We start from the raw sequence: 23,760 nt of genomic DNA on the forward strand, positions 1-23,760 counted from the left end.
TCTCCTTGATGCACCCCAGGATGCCATTGGCCTTCCTGGCCACAAGGGCACATGGCTGGCTCGTGGTCACCCTGTTGTCCACCAGGACTTCCAGGTGGTTCTTCCCAGAGCTGCTCTCCATTTCCACAGCTTAACATGCATGCACTCACTCTGCAGATAACATGCCAAAATGCCTTGTTCCATTTCAGCCTTGCAGCAGGGGAGAAGACACAGGATTCATCTTCTGAACAGACAAGCTCATCACCTAGTTCAAGAAAAAGCACTAAAGACAAAGGAAGGTATGGGTGTCAAGGCTTACCCTGGTCAGTGTTCTGTTACTGCTCTAACATTACAAACAGAGTTGTGATTCCAAACAGAGTGCAAATGCTCAAATGCAATGTTGAATGTGCTTTTGGAGATTTTCTTTCACCTCCCAATTGCAGCAATCTTCCTTTGTCTGTCTTAGTAATTGTCCTCCCTCTCCATGCTACATTTGAGCACTTACCCCCTCCCTAGAGGTGTTCAAGGCCAGGCTGGGTGAGGTCTTGGGCAGCCTGCGCTAGTGGAAGGTGTCCCTGAAGTGGGGTTGGAACTAGATGATCTCTAAGGACCCTTCCAACCCAAACCATTCTATTAATTGATGATCTCCCATTTATCTGGCTGGTTTTCCTTTCAATATCCTTTGAAGGCAGTGAAATGCTGATCTTTTACGTCTTGGCACAGGGAAGTTAGGGTCGAAGTTTCTTGATTTAGAACCTAGGCCACAAAAAGTTCCTACCCTGCCTATGTGCATTTCTGGATTAAATTTCTTCCAGTGAAATTCCTTAGGTGGCTAAAAGCTGTGAAGATTGTGCTCAGAACTGCCCCAGCTTTGAAAGCAACAAGCTTAAAACTGCCTTGTTCTTGCAGGGCAGCCTCTGACCCCCACAATAGTCTGGGCACAGTCCTGCAGTACTTTCTGTGGAACTGCTCTGGTGGGCATGTCTGCTCAGCCCAAACAGGTCAGAACCTCTTCACCTTGTGAATTTCCTTCTTTTACAGAAAGAGGGTCTGAGCCTGTCCCTCCAGACAGCTGATCACAAGGTACTTGGGGTTTAGCAATCTCTTTGTGCTTTGTTGCAGCTGCTCACTACTGCTGAGGTGTAATGAACAGAGCTTTCTGCTTCAGCAGTTAGGGCACCAAACTTGATTGGATTTTAATATTAAAAAGAAAGAAAAATCTCAATTTGTTCCTGTGGAAGAAAACTGAAGCATGGTCTCCCAGCTGGTCTGCATGTAAAACAACAGCACAATCACAGCCCCAGCAGTGCCTTTCAGAGAAGAAGGCAGGTGCACATTCCTAGTTGCAGGGGAATGTTCAAGATTCCCAAACTGGCCCAAACAGATCCTCCTTGCCATCAGTGGGGTGATAACTCAGCCTTAAGAGGAATGTGATGTACCCTGCAATTGTCCATGGCTTTTCTCTTAGCTTAGTGAGCCATTTATCACAGAATTACAGAGTGTTAGGGGTTGGAAGGGACATCTAGAGATCATGAGTCCAACCCCCCTGCCAGAGCAGGATCACCTAGGGCAGGTCACACAGGAATGCATCCAAGCAGGTTTTGGAAATCTCCAGAGCAGGAGATTCCACAACCTATCTGGGCAGCCTGCTCCAGGGCTCCATCATCCTCATAATAAAGAATTTTCTCTTCATGTTGAATAGAATAGACTAGACTAGAATAGACTAGAATAGAATAGAATAGAATCAGTATAGAACCAGACCTGGTTGAGTTAACAAAGTGTTGGATTGATGACCTACAAGAAAGCTGCTGAGAGACATTCTAGGGTGTCAGGTAGTGATAGGACTAGGGGGGAATGGAACAAAGATAGAAATGGGTAGATTCAGATTGGATGTTAGGAAGAAATTCTTCCCCATGAGGGTGGTGAGACACTGGAACAGGTTGCCCAGGGAGGTAGTGGAAGCCTTATGCCTGGAGGTTTTTAAGGCCAGGCTGGATGTGTCTGTGAGCAGCCTGATCTAGTGTGAGGTGTCCCTGGCCATGGCAGGGGGGTTGGAAGTAGACGATCCTTGAGGTCTCTTCCAACCCTAACAGCTCTATCATTCAGTTCTATGGTTCTATGATCTTAAAGGTCTTTTCCCACAGAAACAATTATCTGATTCTGTGCACATAGCTGTGCTTGAGTGATGAAATCTGCAGTAAGACATTAAAGAGAAAATTGGAATTTGCTTTGTGATCTCCAAAGTTCAATGGCATCTTCAGCAGAGGAAATGCAGGAGTTCTGTGGGCAGTGGTGTTCACCCAGCTAAGGCATCACTAGAGAGAAAGGCTTAAGGTATTAGACTTTGAATTGTGTGCATCTGCTGTTTACAACTGACATGGAAATCATTGGCAGGTAATAGCTACTGACTGTGAGGGGTTGAGGTTCTGACTTAAATCACGGCCCAGATCGTGAGATTAGTCTATCCAAAAGTTCCTGCTTTACAGGGGAGACATTTAGGTTTGAGTACTTATTTGGAGTGCAGGCATGTCTGGAGCAGCACCAGAACAAGAGGACACAGTCTCAAGCTGCTCCAGACTGGAGGTGAGGATAAAGTTCTTCCCAGAAAGAGTAATTGGCCACTGGAATGTGCTGCCCAGGGAGGTGGTGGAGTCCCTGTCCCTGGAGGTGTTCAGAAAAGGATTGTATGTGGCACTTGAAGCCATGGTTTAGTTGTCAGGAGGTGTTAGGTATTAGGTAATAGGTTGGACTTGATGATCTCTGAGGTCTTTTCCAACCTGATTGATTCTGTGATTCTGTGACAATCTGAAAAGAATCCTAGGAATTGCCTTGTGGATGGTTACTGTTTGTGGATGCCAAAGAGGATGCATCTCAAGTGCCTTAGCAGGCCTGTTCTAGTTTCTGCTCACTTAGCAGGTGCCCCTGATGCCTGGCATGTGCTGCTCACCCCCATGCATATGCCAATTCACTCAAACAGAGAAGGGAGCAAGGGTGGATAGTGAGCTTCAGCTCTGTTTCCTCGGCACCAGTGGGGGATTCCTTCATAGAATCATAGAATTGCCAGGGTTGGAAGGGACCTCAAGGATCATCTAGTTACAACCCCCCTGCCATGGGCAGGGACACCTCACTCCAGATGAGGTTGCTCAGAGCCACAGAAGATGTTTTGGGGTCATAAACCATTTTGCAGAGTCCAAAGCAGCCGTGCAGAGTCGAGAGACCTGCTCTGAGACGATGATGTGTTTGTGTATTACAGTGTGAGATGAGGCTGCCCTCAGACACTTGCTTTTCAATGTCATTAATGCCCATTACACAGCCAATGACTGCTCTGGCAGCAACCATAACTCTTTAAAAAGGCAAAATATTTTCTTTAGGCAAACCCAAATCCCTGGCTCCATTTGCCATAGTAAGCTTGCAGGGATACAAAGGCTTTCCTTTTTTTTCCTCCACGTATGAAATAATTGCTTTTGAATGTCATGATCAAGTAGTGTGATTTATAACCCCATTGTCACTCATTTTGAGTCCATAATTCACACATCACTATTAATTTGTGAGATATATGGGAGTTACTTGAAGGTCAGTAGCTGACTCCAAGTCTCAAATATGCTTAGAGTTTTTTCCTATGTATTTCCTGCCCTGCCTCCCCCACCCCCCCATTTGATCATATATTTTTGTTCACCATTCTTTTGCAAGGTGCTGCTGAACACACCTGAAAGCCTTTGTTTGGAGAAAGTGAGGCTGCTTTCTATGAACCACAGCTGAAAACTAAGAGAAAGGGCAGTTGTCTGCTGGAAGGTTTTGAACCAGAAGCAGAGCGATGCCTAGCTGAGAGTTTGACTCATTTGCATAGATAGAGAGCACCATTTCTGATCACACAGCTGCAGATCTGATACACACATCAGCTGGGCTAAAAGATGACAGTTAATACAGGCTGACAAATAGGCATTTATTCCATGTTAGGCTCCAGCACAGCCTTCATTTACTCCTTTTCTGGATGGCCAAGGCATTAAGCTTTGGAGACAAAGGAAAGACATTTGGCATCATGGCTGTCTTTTGGTGCTCAGTCTTCTCCAGGCTAAACAGCCCCAGGTCCTCAGCCTTTCCTCATCAGACAGATCTTCCTTCATCATCCTCACAGCCTCCATTGAATTCTCTCTAGTATATCCCTGTCTCTTTTGACCTGGGAACCCCAGAACTGGAGAAAATACTTCAGCTGTGGTCTCACCAGGGCAGAATAGAGGGGGAGGAGAAACACCCTTGATCTGCTGGCCACACTCTTCTTAATGCACCCCAGGATACGAGTGGCCTTCTTGGCCACAAGGGCACATTGCTGTCCCATGGAGAACTAACTGTCCACCAGGGCTCCAAGGTACTTCTCCATGGAGATGCTTTCCAGCAGGTCAACCCCCTAATAGTGATGAACTGAAGAGCTGAGGAGTAAGGCAGAGACAGGTGTGGAAGATAATCTTAAAGCAGCCATTCCACCAAGGAACAGAACGTATCACAGAAATGAGCAGCAGCAAAAACCCCAAACCAAACCAAAACAAAGAAATCAGTGTTCAAACTCCTCCCTTTCAAGTGTTTTCTTCCTGAAAGAAGGAGAATAAGAGTTCCTCATGAGTCACTTGAGGAAAAGGGAATGAATGCACAGTGTGGCCAGCAGGAGCAGGGAGGTCATTCTCCCCCTGTACACCGCACTGGTTAGGCCACACCTTGAGTCCTGTGTCCAGTTCTGGGCCCCTCAGTTTAGGAAAGATGTTGAGTTGCTGAAAGGTGTCCAGAGAAGGGCAACAAAGCTGGGGAGGGGTCTGGAGCACAGCCCTGTGAGGAGAGGCTGAGGGAGCTGGGGTTGCTTAGCCTGGAGAAGAGGAGGCTCAGGGGAGACCTTCTTGCTCTCTACAACTCCCTGAAGGGAGGTTGTAGCCAGGTGGGGGCTGGTCTCTTCTCCCAGGCAGCCAGAACAAGAGGACACAGTCTCAAGCTGTGCCAGGGGAGGTTTAGGCTGGATGTTAGGAAGAAATTCTTCATAGAGAGAGTGATTGCCCATTGGAATGTGCTGCCCAGGGAGGTGGTGGAGTCACCATCACTGGGGGTGTTTAGGAAGAGACTGGATGGGGTGCTTGGTGCCATGGTTTAGTTGATCAGATGGTGTTGGGTGATAGGTTGGACATGATGATCTCAAAGGTCTCTTCTAACCTGGTCTATTCTATTCTATTCTATTCTATTCTATTCTATTCTATTCTATTCTATTCTATTCTATTCTATTCTATTCTATTCTATTCCATTCCATTCCATTCCATTCCATTCCATTCCATTCCAATCCATTCCATTCTAAATTGTATTCTATTCTATTGTACAGCAGGGTGATTCACCTGTGCCCTTTGCACAGGGATAGGAAGGTACTGGGAGGATAGAGGGGAAGAGCAGCAGACAAAGAGAGAAGTTGCTCAGGGAACAAGAATGACACCCATTTGTGAAAGCTGCTGCTTGGAAAACCTCCTAAGCCAGACACCAGAGAGGTGGGGAGAATTCAGGGCTGTTTTTAAAACAGAATATTCTTCACCATAAGGTGCAAGTGTCTAAATGGAGGAGGAGGTAGCTGCTCCATCTAGCACTCTGAGGTTCCCTGGCTATAGTTAGACGGAGTCAGCTGAGACAAAGAAAACTGTTTCTCTGCTTTTTTCAGCTCCAAATGTAATTAATAACCAGAATGGTTTATGGAAGAGGGTGATGAATTTTTCTGTAATTTCAAGATTAAATCTTAATTGGTTATCCTTCTAAAATGTGATGTGCTTGATGAAACCTATGAAAAGGGCTTCTTTTTCTGACTATGGTTCAGTCTCAAGAGGTGAAAGAGAATTTGCAAAGTATTCTGAAGACAAATGGCTTGAATTAGACTGCTGATAGTGGTGAATGTCCTTCTGCTTTGTCCACTGCATTCCAGCTAAGGAGTGCTGCTCCTTCTGCAAGTTTAAAACTAATCTGAAGACCATTCAATGGAGATAGTGTGTCCTGGAGCCCTCTACTCTGACGGCCCTTGCTTTTCGCTTTCTTTTCTTTTCTTTCCCTTTTTTTTCTCTTTTTGCCCTTTTTAATTTTTATCTTTTTTCTTTTTTGCCTTTTCCTTTTCCTTTTTCTTTTTTTTCTATTTCTTTTTATCTTTATTCTTTTTTCTTTTTCTTTTTTCTTTTCTTTTCCTTTTTCTTTTTTCTTAATTTTCCTTTTCCTTTTTCTTTATTTTTTTTTTCTGTTTCTTTTTTATTCTTTTACTTTTTCTTTTCTTTTCCTTTTTCTTTTCCTTTTTCTTTTTCTTTTTTCTTTTTTCTTTTACTTTTTTATTTTCTTTTTTCTTTTTTTCTTCTTTTCCTTTTTCTTTTTCTTTTCTTTTTTTTCCTCTTCCTTTTCCTTTTTATTTTTATTTTTATTTTCTTTTTTCTTTTTTCCTTTTCTTTTCCTTTTTCTTCTTTTTTTTCTTTTTTTCTTTTCCTTTTTCTTCTCTTTATTTTCATTTTCTTTTCCTTCTTTTCTCTTTTTATTTTTATTTTTCTTCTTTTTTTTCTTTTTCTTTTTCTTTTTAATTTCCATTTTCTTTAATTTTTTCTTTTTATTTCCTTTTTCTTTTCCTTTTTCTTTTCTTATTTTTCTTTTTCACCCATTTAATTTCTTTGTTCTTTCTTTTCTTTTCCCCCTTTTTATTTTTTTCTTTTTTCTTTTTTCCTTTTTCTTTTCCTTTTTTTTTCTTTATTCTTTATTCTTTCTTTCTTTTCTTTTTTCCATTTTTTCTTTTGTCTTTATTATTTTTTCTTTCTTTTCTTTTTTTCCCCTTTTCTGTTTTTATTCTTTATTTCCCCCTTTTCCCTTTTTATTCTTTATTTCTCTTTTCTTCTTCTTTTTATTTTTTCCCTTCCAAGAATGCCAGAAGCATTCTAGATTTCTTTCAAAAAATAAGCCAGAACTCTTAAACAAAAGACAGAGATTTGGTCATATCTCACAGTATAATTACTCAGGACTTATGCTATGGACAATTAGGTGGTGAGATGGATTTGGAACTGCTTGAAGGACAGGGCTCAATGAGTTGTAGTCAATGGGGCAGAGTCCAGTTGGAGGCCTGTGACTAGTGGTGCCCCCCCAGGGGTCAGTGCTGGGCCCAGCCCTATTCAACATTTTCATCATTGATTTGGATGAAGAGACAGAGTGTAAAGGTTGTGCTGCCTGCCATCCAGTGTGTCCTGGACATCCTGGAGAGCTGGGTGGGGAGAAACATAATGACATTCAATAAGGTCAAGTGTAGAGTCCTGCATCTGGGGAAGAACAACCCCATGGATCAGTAGAGGTTGGGGGCTGACCTGTTGGAGAGCAGCTATGGGGAAAAGGACCAGGGACTCCTGGTGGACAACAGGATGGCCAAGCAGCGTGCCCTTGTGGCCATGAAGTCCAATGGCATCCTGAGGTGCATCAAGAAAAGTGTGGCCAGCAGATTGAGGAAGGTTCTCTTCCCCTTCTACTGTGCCCTGGTGAGGCTATGTCTGGAATAGTGTCTCTGATTCTGGTCTCTCCAGTTCAAGGACAGGGACTTGCTGGAAAGGGGACAGCAAAGGGAGGGCTTTTTAGTGTCGCAAAGAGAAGACTGAGGCAGGATCTCATAAATGCTTATTAATGCTTAAAGTGTGGGTGTCAGGAAGACGGGGGGAGACTTGCTGGCTCTCTGCAACTCACTGAAAGGAGGTTGGAGCCAGATGGGGAGTTGGTCTCTTCTCCCTAACAACAAGTGATAGAAAGAGAGGGCTTGGCCTCAAGATGCACCAGGAAAGGTTTAGATTGGAAATTAGAAGAAACTAATTCAACCACTGGAACAGGCTCCCCAGGGAGGTGGTTGAATCTCCATGCATGAAGGTGTTTCAAAGAGGCAGAGGTGTGAAGCAGAGGGACATGGTTTAGTCCCAGCCTTGGTAGTTAGATACCGGTTGGACTTGATGATTTTAGAGGTCTTTTGCAACTGACACAATTCTGTGATTCTCCTGAGGCTATGTTCCACGAGTGTTATCTACAGCTCTGGAGAGCTAATAGATTCCTCCCACCTTCCCCACCCCCTAATCAATTTGTCTCAAATGTGGCATTGGAGAACTGCTGTTCTTGAATTTGGACTTCAGGGATTACAGCATTCTTAATAGGCGTGTTTTGTTTGCTTGGGAAGAAAAGGGAGAGGGGAAAAAGAAGAGGAAAAACCAAATGAAGTTATTCAGATTACACCTAAAGTCCAGGAGGAAACAGATCCAGAAACCTCAAGCTGGCTTCCACCACCTGACTTCATTTTACTGGATTACATTAAGGATGCTTCCAAAACAATTCTGCCGCTGCGAACGACCCGGGAACAGGTTGTGGCTCTTGCACAGTGAGTACCAAATTAGATCTCTATAAATAGTGCTGAATTGGTTAAATAACTATTTTCTCGCCCAAGGATAACTTCTCCATATGGGTTCCTCTTCCCATCCTTAGTTGGAATCTAATGCAGCTTTGGTTCTGGGCTCCTCAATTTAAGAAGGACATTGAGACACTTGAACATGTCCAGAGAAGGGCAACGAGGCTGGGGAGGGGTCTGGAGCACAGCCCTGTGAGGAGAGGCTGAGGGAGCTGGGGTTGCTTAACCTGGAGAAGAGGAGGCTCAGGGGAGACCTCATTGCTCTCTACAACTACCTGAAAGGAGGTTGTAGCCAGGTGGGGGTTGGTCTCTTCTCCCAGGCAACCAGCACCAGAACAAGAGGACACAGTCTCAAGCTGTGCCAAGGCAAGTTTAGGCTGGAGGTGAGGAGAAAGTTCTTCCCAGCAAGAGAGATTGGCCATTGGAATGTGCTGCCCGGGGAGGTGGTAGAGTCACCATCCCTGGAGGTGTTCAAAAAAGGATTGGATGTGGCACTTGGTGCCACGGTTTAGTTAGTCACAACGTGTTGGGTTATAGGTTGGACTTGATGATTTCTGAGGTCTTTCCCAACCTAGTTGATTCTATGGTTCTATGATTCTGCTGATGCTGAAATTGATTTTGGTTTGGTTTGGGTTTTAAATTGGATATTAGGAAAAATGTCTTTGGTGCAAGAGTGGTCCAGGATTGGAACAGGCTGCCTATGGAGGTGATGGAGTAACCATCCCTGGAGGTGTTTAAGAAATGTGTGGCCATGGCATGTGGGGACATGGTTTGATGGCCATGGTGGTGTTGGGTTGAAGGCTGGATCTTCTCCAACCAAAACTGTTCTCTGATTCTACAAAACAAACTATCCCAACAAAAGGGTCTAAATGTCTCATCCTATGGACAATTCCAGGCCATTCACATTTCTGTACATCTGTACTGATCCTTTCCACTGAACATGCCAGCTGCATATGGCATCTATAGCATCAAGGAGCAGGAGAGCCCCAGGTGCTGCAGAGCCTAAACACAGGAGCTGAAACCTTCACCTAATAGTTGAGACCATTGCAGCTTATGTGTATCACAAATGTTCTTTTTCTTACCATCTTTCTTGCCTTGGTTTGGAAGCTCCTTGGGACAAGAACTCTCTTGGATTTTGGTTTCCTGTAGAGCCAAAAGCATGAGGCATTTATCTAATGCAGTTTTGAGGTGCCACTGTCATTAATAAATATCCTGATGACTGAACAGTGCCTGAATATTGCCACCCTGCTTGCACAGATTGTTGTTACCAATGTGTGATTCATTAGTTTCACTGATAACTCAGCCTGGCCACCACACACTGGCATCTCCAAGCAGTGTGTCTGCTTTCATCTTCTCCTTAGTTTAACCTTCACTATCTCAGCAGTTTCCTGGCTACCTCCTGAATCTGGAGAGTTTGGCATCAAATCCCACTGAGTCTCACCGAATTTCTTTCTTCTGCTAACTCTTGTTTTCAGTGAGGTGATCCAGGGAAGGACTTCTCTGTTCACTGCAACGTTTGGCAGGGCAGATATTCATCCCCAAACCTCCAGCTGTGTATAAATCATGCTGCCTTCCTCAAGGTGGAATCCATAAAATGCTCTTTCAGATCTGCTCTTCAAACACAGCACTGAACTCCTTGCAGGCGCACAAGCCAGTGGAACAAGCAGGGGAAATGAAGTCAAAGGTTTGGGGGTGGGGGTGGGGGTTTGGTGTGTGTGTTCCATCTCAGGCAGATGCCTTGGTGGTGCATGCAGAGTGGGGAGGGGAGGAGGAGGCAGCTGCAGCGGCCCTCAGCAGCCTGGCAGTGTGAGCAGAATTCATAGAATCACAGAATGTCATCAAGTCCAACCCCCCTGCCAAAGCAGGACATCATAGAATCATAGAATTCTTAGGGCTGGAAGGGACCTCGAGGATCATCCAGTTCCAACTCCCCTGCCATGAGCAGGGACACCTCACACTACAGCAAGTTGCTCAAAGCCACATCCAGCCTGGCCTTAAATACTTCCAGGGATGGATGGTGCTTCCACCACCTCCCTGGGCAACCTGTGCCAGTGTCTCACCACCCTCCTGGGGAAGAACTTCCTATTTGGAACTAACATCCCATCTGAATTTACCCATTTCTAGTTTTGTTCCATTCTCCCCAGTCCTATCATTACCTGAGATCCTAGAAAGTCTCTCCCCAGCTTTCTTGTAGTCCCCTTCAGATACTGGAAGGCCACAAGAAGGTCTCCTCAGAGTCTTCTCTTCTCCAGACTGAACAACCCCAACTCTCTCAGTCTGTCCTCATAGCAGAGCAGCTCCAGCCCTCTGCTCATCCTTGTGGCCCTTCTCTGGACACACTCCAGCACGTCCTGCTGTGCTTGCTGGGGAGGGAGCTGGATGAGGGGACATAGTGCAGTGCTGGCTGTCTCCTCTGGAACAAGTGCAGTCCTCTCTGAGGACTGGCTGCAGGCACAAGCAGCACAAGGGACTGCCTGGAGCCTCCCTCTTCTTCAGGTTCACCCAGTAATTCCCAGCCTCATATTTAAAATACCAGTTACTGAAGAGAGAAAAAGAAATCAAAACCAACTAACAAACACAGCAAAAGAATTAAAGCCTTGTGTGTCCTTCACCAAAACCCAACCAAGAGACCTAACAAAAAAAGAATGAAAGCCTTGTGTGTGCTTCACCAATTGCTTGCATACCTTTCATTTTGCTAGCACTGATATAGGCTGGGCAGGGACTGGCTTGAGAACAGCCCTGTAGAAAAGGACTTGGGGGGGCTGGTGGATGAGAAGCTCAACAGGAGCCAGCAGTGAGCACTTGCAGCCCAGAGAGCCAAGCAGAGCCTGGGCTGCAGCAAGAGAAGCAGAGCCAGCAGGGTGAGTGAGGTGATTCTCCCCCTCTACTCCACTCTGGTGAGACCCCACCTGGAGTACTACATCCAGTTCTGGAGCCTCTATTACAGGAAGGATCTGGAGGTGCTGGAAGGTGTCCAGAGAAGGGCCACGAGGAGGATCAGAGGGCTGGAGCTGCTCTGGTATGGAGACAGACTGAGAGAGTTGGGGCTGTTCAGTCTGGAGAAGAGAAGGCTGTGAGGTGACCTTCTTGTGGCCTTCCAGGATCTGAAGGGGGCTACAAGAAAGCTGGGGAGGGACTTTTGAGGGTGTCAGGGAGTGATAGGACTGGGGGGAATGGAACAAAACTAGAAATGGGTAGATTCAGATTGGATGTTAGGAAGAAGTTGTTCCCCATGAGGGTGGTGAGACACTGGCACAGGTAGCCCAGAGAGGAGGTGGAAGCCTCATCCCTGGAGGTTTTTAAGGCCAGGCTGGATGTGGCTGTGAGCAACCTGCTCTAGTATGAGGTGTCCCTGCCCATGGCAGGGGGGTTGGAGCTGGATGATTCTTGAGGTCCTTTCCAGCCCTGACAATTCTCTGATTCTCTGATTTTGTTGGTAAATGGAAGAGAAATTGACTTGCCTCTGGTATATGTTGGAACAGGTTGGTTGCGGACAAGATGGGTGGCCCGATTGAAAGAGACAGACTGGATGACTTCAGCTGGGAAATCCACATCAGCGAAGCAGAGTTTGAGCTGAAACACAATGTTGTGCCCATCGGCAGAGTTCGGAAAGGGACCTTCTGCCACAGGGCCTTACTTTTCAAGGTACCTCGACCTTTATTTGACACCAGGAAGACCCTGATGTTAAATGGATGTTGGAAACCAAACCTCCTCCATCTGTAGAATGCCAGCTTTATGTTCATGTGAGAGCTCTGGTGTCATTTTCCACAGGCAAAGCTGATTTCCCAGTGAAGGGAAGCCAGCATCGCTCCTTCCTGGTGAACATTCTTGGTGTCACTAAATTGTCTGACGTGACATCAGCAGAAGGCTTGAGAAAATAGCAAAAAAGCCAAAAGATTTGATTGGGAGTCAAAACATTTTACATTTTCTGCAAACTGTAAAATACTGAATTATGCAACTGCCTTTTTTTATCTTTTTTCTTCCCCCCATGCTGCAAACATCAAACTTGTTGGGACACTTTTCTTTGGTATCTCTCTTTTAGTCTGGAGAAGAGAAGACTGAGAGGGGATTTAATAAATGTTTATAAATAGCTGAGGGCTGGGGGTCAAGAGGGAGGGCACAGGCTCTGCTCAGCTGCACCCTGGGATAGGCCAAGGGGCAATGGATGTAGACTAGAGCACAGGAGGTTCCACCTCAACATGAGGAGGAACTTCTTCACTGTGAGGGTCACAGAGCACTGGAACAGGCTGCCCAGAGAGGTTGTGGAGTCTCCTTCTCTGGAGACCTTCAAGACCCATCTGGATGTGTTCCTGTGTGACCTGTGCTGGTTTCTATGGTCCTGCTCTGGCAGGGGGGTTGGACTCAATGATCCGCAGAGGTCCCTTCCAACCCCAAACATCCTGTGATCCTGTGATCTCTCCAGTATCCTATGATAGTGCAGAACAGATTCCATGTTCTAGTTTCTTAAACTAGATGGGAAGATTTATTGCTTCTCTCTTCATGTACTAGTGCAGCCTGCTTATCTGCCCCATCCTTTTTTCCTTGGCTGTTGGGCAGCATGAAAAGGAAAAGAGAAGCACATTGAGCAGGAAGGACCTAGGAAATAGTACACAATCCTAAATTTATGGTATCCATGGAGAGAGAAAGTTCCTGATATATTTTATGGAGGTCTAAGGACATGAATTAATTGTGCTGATGCAGCACTGATGTTCACTCATCCTCCGCTGTCCTGAGAAGCCTTTGCAGGGACAGCTCATCTCTCTTACAACCACAGCAGCCTAAGCAATGGATATCCTTGTCTGTTTGTAGCAAGCTAAAAGCCCTCCAGGATTCCATTCCTCTGAGAAAGCAGTGCTGTGGCTGGCAAGCATTACAGGTCTGTCAGTGCCAGCACAGCAGAAAGCTCAGGCAGGTGTTTCATCTAGAAGGCACTTGCTTCCCACCTTGGTGGGGCTGCAAAGCAGGCAGCGTGCTGGGGAGCTGAGCAGAAGTCCTGACCCACAGGGATAAAAGCAGTGCATTTTTACACTCTGTACTTCCTGTTAGCTCTGTGTGTGCAGTGTGCCCACACCTCATTGCTGGGATAGACAGCTCTTCAAAATGTCATTCAGAAATAAGGCTTCCAGCTAGCCAAGAGCATTGCTGGGTACTGTGGGTGTTACACTTCATTTGGGAAGTGTGGAGAGAAGTGTTCAGAGAAGGGGCACAGGAATGCTCAGAGGACTGGCAGCTCTGCCATCTGAGGAAAGGCTGACAGAGCTGGGGTTGTTCAGCCTGCAGAAGGGAAGGCTGAGGGGAGACCTTGTTGCCATGGAACCAGCCATTGGAATGTGCTGCCCAGGGAGGTGGTGGAGTCACCATCCCTGGAGGGGTTCAAGAGGGGATTGGACGTGGCACTCTGTGCCATGGTCTAGTCATGAGGTCTGTGGTGACAGGTTGGATTTGATGATCTCTGAGGTCTCTTCCAACCTTGGTGATACTGTGATACTGTGATAAAGGGTGGCTGCCAGGAGGATGAAGCCTCCCTTTTTACAAGGAGTCCCATGGAAAAGACAAGGGCTTATGAGGACAAGTTACTGCTGGGAAGAGTCCAGCTGGACTCCAGAAGAAAATGATTCCCCATGAGAATAGTGGGACATTGGAATCATCTCCCAAGGGAAGTGGTGGATTCCCCTACACTGGACAGTTTTAAGACTCAGCTTTACAGGGTGCTGGCCCAGCTCATTTCAACTCTACTGTTAACCTAGAAAAGTTAGAGCAGAGGATCCTTGGGGTCCCTTCCAACCCAACATTCTGTGATTCTGAGATCTGAGGGACTGGCAGCTAAACAAACATATCAGTGTCTGAAAAGAGTTAAGACTAATATTTTTGTGCACAGAAATAACATTTGAAACCCTACACTTCCTAAGCAGAACCAACAATTGACACCACTGAAAAAAAGGCTGACCTTTGCATGTAAAGAAGAGTGAGAGCCTCCTGGGAAAGAAATTCCTTGGAGGAATCTTTCCTAGTTGAAAAATTAACCTCCAAACCCAGGCTATTAAGGAATGCCCAATGGGGTTTCAGTTCCAGTCTCCCTGTCAGTGTTGCAGTTCACTTGAGTTGGAGAGGCTGAGGGAGCTGGGGTTGCTTAGCCTGGAGAAGAGGATGCTCAGGGGTGACCTTATTGCTCTCTACAACTACCTGAAGGGAGGTTGTAGCCAGGTGGGGGTTGGTCTCTTCTCCCAGGCAACCACCAACAGAACAAGAGGACACACAAGAGATGTTGGGTGATAGGTTGGACTTGATGATCTCTGAGGTCTTTTCCAACCTTATTGATTCTATTGATTGGAGTCACCATCATTGGAGGTGTTTAGGAGGAGAATTGATAGGGTGTTTGGTTGCATGGTTTAGTTGATTAGGTGGTGTTGGATGATGGGTTGGACATGATGATCTTGAAGGTCTCTTCCAACCTGGTTTATTCTATTCTATTCTAATTCTCTTCTCTCTTCTCTTCTCTTCTCTTCTCTTCTCTTCTCTTCTCTTCTCTTCTCTTCTCTTCTCTTCTCTTCTCTTCTCTTCTCTTCTCTTCTCTTCTCTTCTCTTCTCTTCTCTTCTCTCTCTCTTCTCTTCTCTTCTCTTCTCTTCTCTTCTCTTCTCTTCTCTTCTCTTCTCTTCTCTTCTCTTCTCTTCTCTTCTCTTCTCTTCTCTTCTCTTCTCTTCTCTTCTCTTCTCTTCTCTCTCTCCCATCCTATTCTATTCTATTCTATTCTATGAGTCTATGCTAATACAGGTTTACAGAACACTAGATCTTTACCAAGTGTTTCAAGAAAGTTCTTGGCCTCCCAGGGATTTGCTTGCTTTTTACTAAGCATCTCTTGCCCTTTAAAAGACACCTTGCTGTGTACCACAGAAGCTATCTGAATGAACTGTGATTCACTCCTTTGTCTTTCCTCTTTAGGTGATAGCAGACAGAATTGGCATCGGCTGCACTTTGGTCCGGGGCGAGTACAACAGAGCTTGGAATGAAGTGAAGCTGATTGAGGACTCTCCTCAAGGAGCACCAAGGCTCCTACTTCCTCCTCGGGAGTACATTGTGGATCTGATGTTTGAGCCAGGCTCTTTGATGAAGCAGGGAAGTGCAGAGGCAGATCTGTACAAATACATCACATCTTGACCAGTGCTGCCCAAACAGCTCCTTCAAAGCTCTTGGCAGCCCCTGATATTGATGAAACTTCAAGACTTTCAAGTCCAGCTGTGCAAAAGGTGCACATCTGATATGTTCATCCCAAACACTTAATGAGACATATTCTTAGGTGTTTGACTTCAGTGCTTAGAAATGTTGTTAAGGTTTTGGCACCATTTTAAAGACTAAACTGTAAAACAACAGCTACAGTTTGCTGGATCAAAACCCTTTGAGCACTACAATGCTAATTAAATCAATTTCAGTCTTTCCCAAAATCCACAGTAGTGGTTTTTTTTTCTTCCTTTCTTCTGTTCCTTCAACTCCCAGTCACATTGATAGGAATTATACATTAGTAAAGCAAGAAAATGTGACATCTGCCCTTGGTCCCTGAGCAGGGGAGCACTGAGGTTACCTTGCCCTTGGTTTATCCTGGAGAAGAGGAGGCTCAGGGGAGACCTTCTTGCTCTCTACAACTCCCTGAGGGGAGGTTGTAGCCAGGAGGGGGTTGGTGTCTTCTCCCAGGCAACCAGCACCAGAACAAGAGGACGCAATCTCAAGCTGTGCCAGGGGAACTTTAGTATCAAGGTGAGGAGAAAGTTCTTCCCACAAAGAGTAATTGGCCATTGGAATGTGCTGCCCAGGGAGGTGGTAGAGTCATCATCCCTGGAAGTGTTCAAGAAAGGATTGGATGTGGCACTTGGAGCCATGGTTTAGTTGTCAGGAGGTGTTAGGTATTAGGTAATAGGTCGGACCTGATGATCTCTGAGGTCTTTTCCAACCTGGTTGGTTCTATGATTCTATCTTCATGCCAGCAGGGAACAGCTGATGTGTGATTTACAGAACTAACACATCTCAGTTTCTGATTGCTCACTGCTAAGAAGGCTCCAGGAATGGTTCAGACTGAAGGGACCTCAAAGATGCAACCTGCCTGCCATGGACACCTGCCACTAGACCAGGTTGCTCAAGGCTTCATTCAGCCTGGCTTTGAACACCTCCAGGGAGGGGACATCCACAACCTCCCTGGGTAACCTGTTCCAGTGTCTCACCAGCCTCACTGGAGAGAATTTCTTCCTCATCTCCAGTCTAAATCTGCCCTCTTCTAGCTCAAAGCCATTGCCCTTTGTCCTATCACTACAAGCCCTTGTAAAACAACCTTCTATGACTGTGCTCCACCATTGTACCATGGGCTTTGCAGTGCAGCTCTGTGGGCTTGGGGCAGGATTCTTCCACTCTTTACCAGTATGCTCATTATAGCAGGACTTTGCAGATAAATTAACAGCTCTTAGTCCTCTTCAGCAGCTAATTGGTTTTCTGTCCTACAAACACTGTCTCTGACACTGAAAGACAGCAGAAATGCTGGAACAGGTTTCTCTGGCCTTCCTTGTCCACTGTCACCCAGGCAGAATTTAGAGTTCAGATAGAGCAGAGCATGTGGAGAAATGCCAGAAGCACAAAGGGACAGACACACACACACAGGCCTTTGACCTACAGAGATGTTATTTGTAGGGCATGGATGAAATTAGTGTGTTGGAGACACAATGAGCTAGTAAAAGCTTCTCTCTCATTAAGGAGTGAGCTTATTTGCATGCTAATGAACCAGCTAGTTCTTGCAGCTCATTGATGTTTCACTGACTGCTGAGATGCCATCTATGAAAACCATGTGCAAAGCATAAGTGAAGCCAGTTCTTTCTTGAAGTTGGACAAATGTAGGAGGAAACACAGCAAGAAGAGAACAGCAACCATATCAGAGCAGGCAGCAGGTCCTGTCGCTCATGCAGCCCTTTGCCCAGGCTATACACACCGAGGCAGGCTGCTCACAACCATCTCTGCTTCTTCTAGAATCACAGAACCATTTTGGTTGGAAAAGCCCTTTAAGATCAGCCAGTCCAACCATTCTCTAACTCTACCAAGGCTGGGGCTAAACCATGGCCCTCAGCACCACATCTCTGCCTCTTTGGAACACTTCCAGGGATGGGCATTCAACCACCATCCTGGGCAGCCTGTGCCAGTGGTTGAGAAACCTTTCAGGGAAGAACTTTCTTGTAATCTCCAACATAAGCCTCCCTGGTGCAACTTGAAGCCTTTTCCTCTCCTCCTATCACTTGTTATTAGGCAAAAGAGACCAACATCCATGTCACCAAGCTTTCAAGAAGTTGTGGAGGGCAATGATGTCTTCCCTCAGCCTCCTTTTCTCCAGATTAAACAACCCCAGTTCCATGTGGCAGGAGGATGTACCCCATAAAAGTTACAGAGGACCAGGATGGTAATTCTTGGCCCCTTAACCTAAGTTGTTCAATTGCATAGAATCACAGAACTGTCAGGGTTGGAAGGGACCTCAAGGATCATCTACTTCCAACCCCCCCACCATGGGCAGGGATGCCTCATACTAGAGCAGGTTGCTCACAGCCACATCCAGCCTGGCCTTAAAAACCTCCAGGCATGAGGCTTCCACCACCTCCCTGGGCAACCTGTGCCAGTGTCTCACCACCCTCATAGGGAAGAACTTCTGCCTAACATCCAATCTGAATCTATCCACTTCTAGTTTAGTTCCATTCCCCTCAGTCCTATCACTCCCTGACACCCTCAAAAGTCCCTCCCCAGCTTTCCTGTAGCCCCCTTCAGATCCTGGAAGGCCACAATCAGGTCTCCTCAGAGCCTTCTCTTCTCCAGACTGAACAGCCCCAACTCTCTCAGTCTGGCCTCAAAGGGGAGGAGCTCCAGCCCTCTGATCATCCTTGTGGCCCTTCTCTGGACATGCTCCAGCACCTCCAGGTCCTTCCTGTACTAGGGGCTCCAGAACTGGACACAGTACTCCAGCTGGGGTCTCACCAGAGCGGAGCAGAGTTTTCAGTGCAAGATTTCCAGAGGAGAGAGGACAGATGCTGCCAGGAGTCCATACCCAGGTGAATCAGAACCTGAACTCCCAGCTAAACCATTACTGCTGCTGGTGGCTTGGACAGTGGCAGTATAACAGAAGTTAGGGTTGTTCCCAGGAAGCAGGGCACACACACTCAGCCCCCTGCTTTCTGCCTAGCTTCCAAACCAAGAGCATTGCAATGAACAGGAGTCACCTGCACAAAACCAGTGGGTGACTCCACCAGACAAGCCTTCATCACAGCAAAATTGAGCTAGAGGAAAAGCAGACTCTGGGAGGGATTTTAAGGAAAAAAATTTTCTGCTTTCCCTGATGAGAAAATGTATTAGAAAAGAAATATTCTGGGGCTCATCTAAGAGAGAAGGGGAAAAAAGGGTTCAGAACTGCCCTTAAGTGAATCCTAAATTTCAAAGTACATCTGAGCTGAATGAGCAGGAATAAAACCTGTTCTGGTGAGCATTGCTCCTCAGCAATTCCTGTTTGCTGGGAAAGAATCACAGAGTCATCAAATGCTTTCAGTTAGAAAAGACCTCTAAGATCCTTGAGTCCAACCATCCAGCCAACACCACTGTGGCCACTAAGCCATGCCCCTAAGTTCCAAGCCAAAGTTTCTTGAGCACCTCCAGGCATGGTGACTCCACCACCTCCCTGGGCAGCCTGTTCCAATCCCTGACCACTCTTGCAGGAGAGAAACGTTTCCTAATCTCTAACCTAAGCTGCAATTTGAGCAAACTCTGCTTGCAGAGAGCAATTTCCACCCCCAACCCCCCTGCCAGCATGTGAAGCATGACATTCCCTGCTCTTCAATCATTTCTATTTTACTTTTTTATGATGCAGTGGTGAATTAGCTGTTTCTGCATTTGTAATTAGAGGATAGAACAGATGGCCAGGGCTTAGTTCAGGGTGATAAATCCGTTAAGATAACCTACAGAAAGCTGCTGCCGTGGTGGCTGCTGCCAAATAATCCTTCATTGCCTGCTTTGTTCAGGCTTTGGGTACTGGCTGGAAGAAGGACCAGACAGTTCTTCGCTGCCTTGAGGTACAAGGGAGGAGGAAAAACCACACACAGGTTTGGGGGATGTGTTATTGCTGTTCATGTGGCATAGTATGAGTCCAGGGCTGCATCAAAAGATGTCCTGCTGGCAGATCCAGAGAGGTGATTCTGCCACTTCACTCTGCTCCGGTGAGACCTCACCTGGAGTACTGCATCCAGGTCTGGAGCCCTCAATACAGGAAGGACACAGACCTGATGGAGCAGGTCCATAGGAGGGCCACGAAAATGATCAGGGGGTTGGAGCAGCTCTGCTATGAGGACAGGGTGAGGGAGCTGAGGGTGTTCAGCCTGGAGAAGAGAAAGCTCTGGGGAGACCTAACAGCAGCCTTCCAGTACCTGAAGGGAGCTACAAGAAGGATAGAAAGAAACTGTTTGCAAAGGCCTGCAGTGACAGGACAAGGGGCAATGGCTTCAGACTAGAGAAGAGCAGATTTAGATTGGATGTTAGGAACAAGTTCTCTACTATGAGGGTAGTGGAACACTGGAACAGGTTGCCCAGGGAGGTGGTTGAGGTCCCTTCCCTGGAGATACTCAAAGTGAGGCTCGACAAGGCTCTGGGCAGCCTGATCTAGTTGAGGATGTCCCTGCTGACTGCAGAGGGAGTTGGACTAGACAACCTTTGGAGGTCCCTTCCAACCCAGACCACTCTATGAGTCAGGGCAATCCAGGAGATGCACAGAGCAATCCAGGGAAATAGCCTCCTGCTGCTCCCAAGAGCTGCCCCTGCAGATATGCTCACTCCATCCCAGGGTGTGTGTCTGCTTCTCAAAGTGGATGAAATTCAATATGACAAGTGGGCTGATGCCAAATTTGGATTCTCTACCAAGGAGTGACTGCAAAACATCCATTTCACTTCATTTTGCCATGGAATTCAGCACTGGAGCATTAGCACAGATCCTTGGATGGCATTTGGAAGCGCAAACAGTGTCTGCATAAACCAGGAGCTCAGAGTTTCCTCACATCAAGCTGTGGAGTCATATCAGGTCTGTCAGGTAAGAGGGAAGACTGCTGAGGAAGGATGTGGAGTTCCTGCCATGGTCTTCTCCAAAAGCAGTGAGGATTTCTGTGGGGAGAGTGGAGCCTGCCACAGACACAACCTCCCCACCCAAGTGCTCATGCTAGCCCTCTTCTCTCCATGCCCCAGGAACCTGATAGGTCCGAGACAAATTCTGCTCTGCTGGGCTCCCATCTGTTCCAGTGGGAACATCCCACAGGAGGGCACATCCATTAGGTATGCCAAGATGAGCAGGGGAGAACTGGTGCATACAAATGCATCTGAAGCCAACCCAGCCTGGCCTGAGCGTTTGCCTCCGTCTGCAGGACCGTCAAGGGCTTTATTAACCAAAGCTGCTTAAGCAGAGCCTGGAATTTGAAGTGGCTTCATTTGATTTCTGCATCTCACCACTCTGTGGCTGACTGCTCAGTATCTGCCAGCGTAGGCATTATGTGATGCTCTGCTTGTCCCCAAAGCTGTCAGTCAAGGCAGAGCCAGGACTGGGAAGTGGTTAGGGCCTGAATAAATATTAGCAGGATAGTCTGGAGCGTGACGGCTTCCCTCCTCCTCTCACCTTCACCTTCCCACGCACGCTGCTGCTGCTGCTGCTGCTGCCCAGGCACACAGGAATCACAGAACCACAGAAATTCAGGGGCTGCAAGGGACCTCAAAAGCTCATCCAGTCCAATTCCCCCTGCCAGAGCAGGAGCACCTACACCAGATCACACAGGAATGCATCCAGGCAAGTTTCCAGAGAGGGAGACTCCACAACCCCCCTGGGCAGCCTGTTCCAGGGCTCTGTCACCCTCACAGGGCAAAATTTTTCCTCATATTTATGTGAAACTTCCTATGCCTCAATTTCTACCACTGCCCCTTGTGCTGACACTGGGCACCACCCAGCAGAGCCTGGCTCCAGCCTCTCAAGACTCACCCTTTCCATCTTTATAAACATTGATGAGGTCACCTCTCAGTCTCCTCTAAGCTAAAGAGCTCTCAGCCTCTCCTCATATGGAAGATGTTCCACTCCCTTAACCATCCTCATGGCTCTGTGCTGGACTCTCTCCAGCAGCTCACTGCCTTTCTTGACCTGAGGGGCTCAGAACTGGACACAATATTCCAGATGTGGCCTCACCAGTGGGGAGTACAGGGGGAGGAGAACCTCTCTTGACCTACTGGTCACAGCCCTTCTAATCCACCCCAGAATGGAACTGGCCTTCCTGGCCACAAGAGCACATTGCTGGCTCATGGTCATCCCTCCACGGGGGGATTACCCCTTTTGGAAGGAGGCAGGAGGGGCTGAGAGCTTCTTCCCCAGCTGCACAGGTCTGGTGGGACCTTGTGCTGCTGAGGAGTGACCCTTGCCTGGCTGTAGCCTGTGCACAGGCAGGTTTTGGGCACCATTTTTCACAATAACCCAAATGAATTACAACTCTGGGGGAATTCACTGGGAAATCTGCATAATGCAGCTAGGGAAGACTTCTGACTGCTTCCCCCTGTGCATAAGGGAGAGGGAAATATAAAGGAGGAAAATTAAGTAACAGCCTAATTGGCTTTTAGACCAGTCTATGGGAAGGGGTGCTGCCCACTTCTCTGCCTAGCTACCAAGGCTGCTATGTGCTGTAACCATGGGAGTCAGTATTACAGGCATGACAGGACAACAGTTTGGGTTTTCAGCACTGGAGAGATGAAAAATGAAATACCTCCAGCTGTGGAGGGGAGGGAGGTGGTGGTTTCTGCTTCAGGAAGACCTGTCATAGAATCATAGAATTGTTTTGGTTGGAAAAATCCTCTGAGATCATTGAGTTCAACCATCACCATAGCACCATCATGGCCATTAAAGCCTGTCCTGAAGTGCCATGGCCACATGTTTCTGGAACACTTCCAGGGATGCTGAGTCCCTGGGCAGCCTGTTCCAATGCCTGACCGCTCTGTCAGGAAAGAATTGTTTCCTAATATCCAAACTAAACCTCCCCTGGTGTCACTTGAGGCCATTTCTTGTCATGCTGGTTCAGAAGACTGCAGGTCAGGCTTCTGGTGGATGGAAAAAGGGAAGCTGTGATCAAATGTGGCTCGTGGCTGCTGGGATGAACGGCATCTGCCTCTTCTACCACCAGCACGTTCACTTCACTTAAGGAGCAGATTGCAATGGACTGGAATTGGAGCACTGGAGCAGGCTGCCCAGAGAGATTGTGGAGTCTCCTTCTCTGGAGACTTTCAAAACACACCTGGAGGTACACCTGGGCAACCTGCTCTAGGTGAACCTGCATTAGCAGGGGGGTTAGGCTAGATGATCTCTGGAGGACACTTCCAACCCCCACCATGCTGTGATTCTGTGATATGGGGGTTTTTTACCTTCGATTAGAAGAACTAGACTAAGTTACTTTTATATTAAACACCACTGTTAGACTGGGGTTTGGATAGAGGCAAAACAGTTCCTTCTGTGTCACTAATAACGAAGCAATCATAGAATTGTTAAGGTGGGAAAAGACCTTCAAGCTCATCAAGTCAAAGTGGTATCTAACTCTACCAAGGCTGGGGCTAAACCATGGCCCTCAGCACCACATCTCTGCCTCTTTGCAACACCTCCTGGGATGGGGATTCAACCACCTGCCTGGGCAGCCTGTGCCAGTGTCTGAGAACCCTTTCAAGGAAGAAGTTCCTTCTAATTAATTGCAAATAAGCAACTGGTCTCTTCTCCCAGGCAACCTGTGACAAAACAAGAGGACACAGTCTCAAGCTGCACCAGGGGAGGTTTAGGCTGGATGTTAGGAAGAAATTCTTCACTGGATTTAGTATCATAGTATCATAATATCAGTCAGGGTTGGAAGGGACCACAAGGATCATCTCGTTCCAACCCCCCTGCCATGGGATTTGCCACTGGAATGCGCTGCCCAGGGAGGTGGTGGAGTCATCATCACTGGGAGTGTTTAAGAAGAGACTGGATGGGGTGCTTGGTGCCATGGTTTAGTTGATTAGATGGTGCTGGGTGATAGGTTGGATTTGATGATCTCAAAGGGCTTTTCCAACCTGGCTGATTCTGTATTCTGTAATTAGAAAAAGCAGACAACAGCCTTAAAGCTTAACCTGGCAAAGTGGGGGGTTCTTTTCTTTTTGGGGGGTGTGTGTGTGTGTAGACCTACTTTTTAAGGACAGGAGGCTCAGCTCCAACAGGTGCCCTGGTGAAGATGTATTTATAGCCCAAGTCCAAGCAGCTGCGACTGCAATTCACGCCACGTAAACAAGCGACCACTTCACCCCCACCTTGCCTTCACAAGCG

At 46.9% G+C, this 23,760-nt stretch overlaps 1 protein-coding gene across 1 annotated transcript in view; it reads left to right on the forward strand.

Moving 5' to 3' along the window:
* The window catches only part of ARMC3 (armadillo repeat containing 3), a 65,513-nt gene extending 49,962 nt beyond the window's left edge, over positions 1 to 15,551 (forward strand). The window contains exons 14-17 of the mRNA XM_054171162.1: positions 189 to 278; positions 8,171 to 8,368; positions 11,878 to 12,040; positions 15,336 to 15,551. Coding sequence (XP_054027137.1) covers positions 189 to 278; positions 8,171 to 8,368; positions 11,878 to 12,040; positions 15,336 to 15,551 — 667 coding nt within the window. The remainder of the gene's footprint in view (positions 1 to 188; positions 279 to 8,170; positions 8,369 to 11,877; positions 12,041 to 15,335) is intronic.
* The last annotated feature ends 8,209 nt before the right edge of the window (positions 15,552 to 23,760 follow it).

The sequence above is a fragment of the Dryobates pubescens genome, chromosome 21, assembly GCF_014839835.1.
Source record: "Dryobates pubescens isolate bDryPub1 chromosome 21, bDryPub1.pri, whole genome shotgun sequence".
Lineage (NCBI taxonomy): Eukaryota > Metazoa > Chordata > Aves > Piciformes > Picidae > Dryobates > Dryobates pubescens.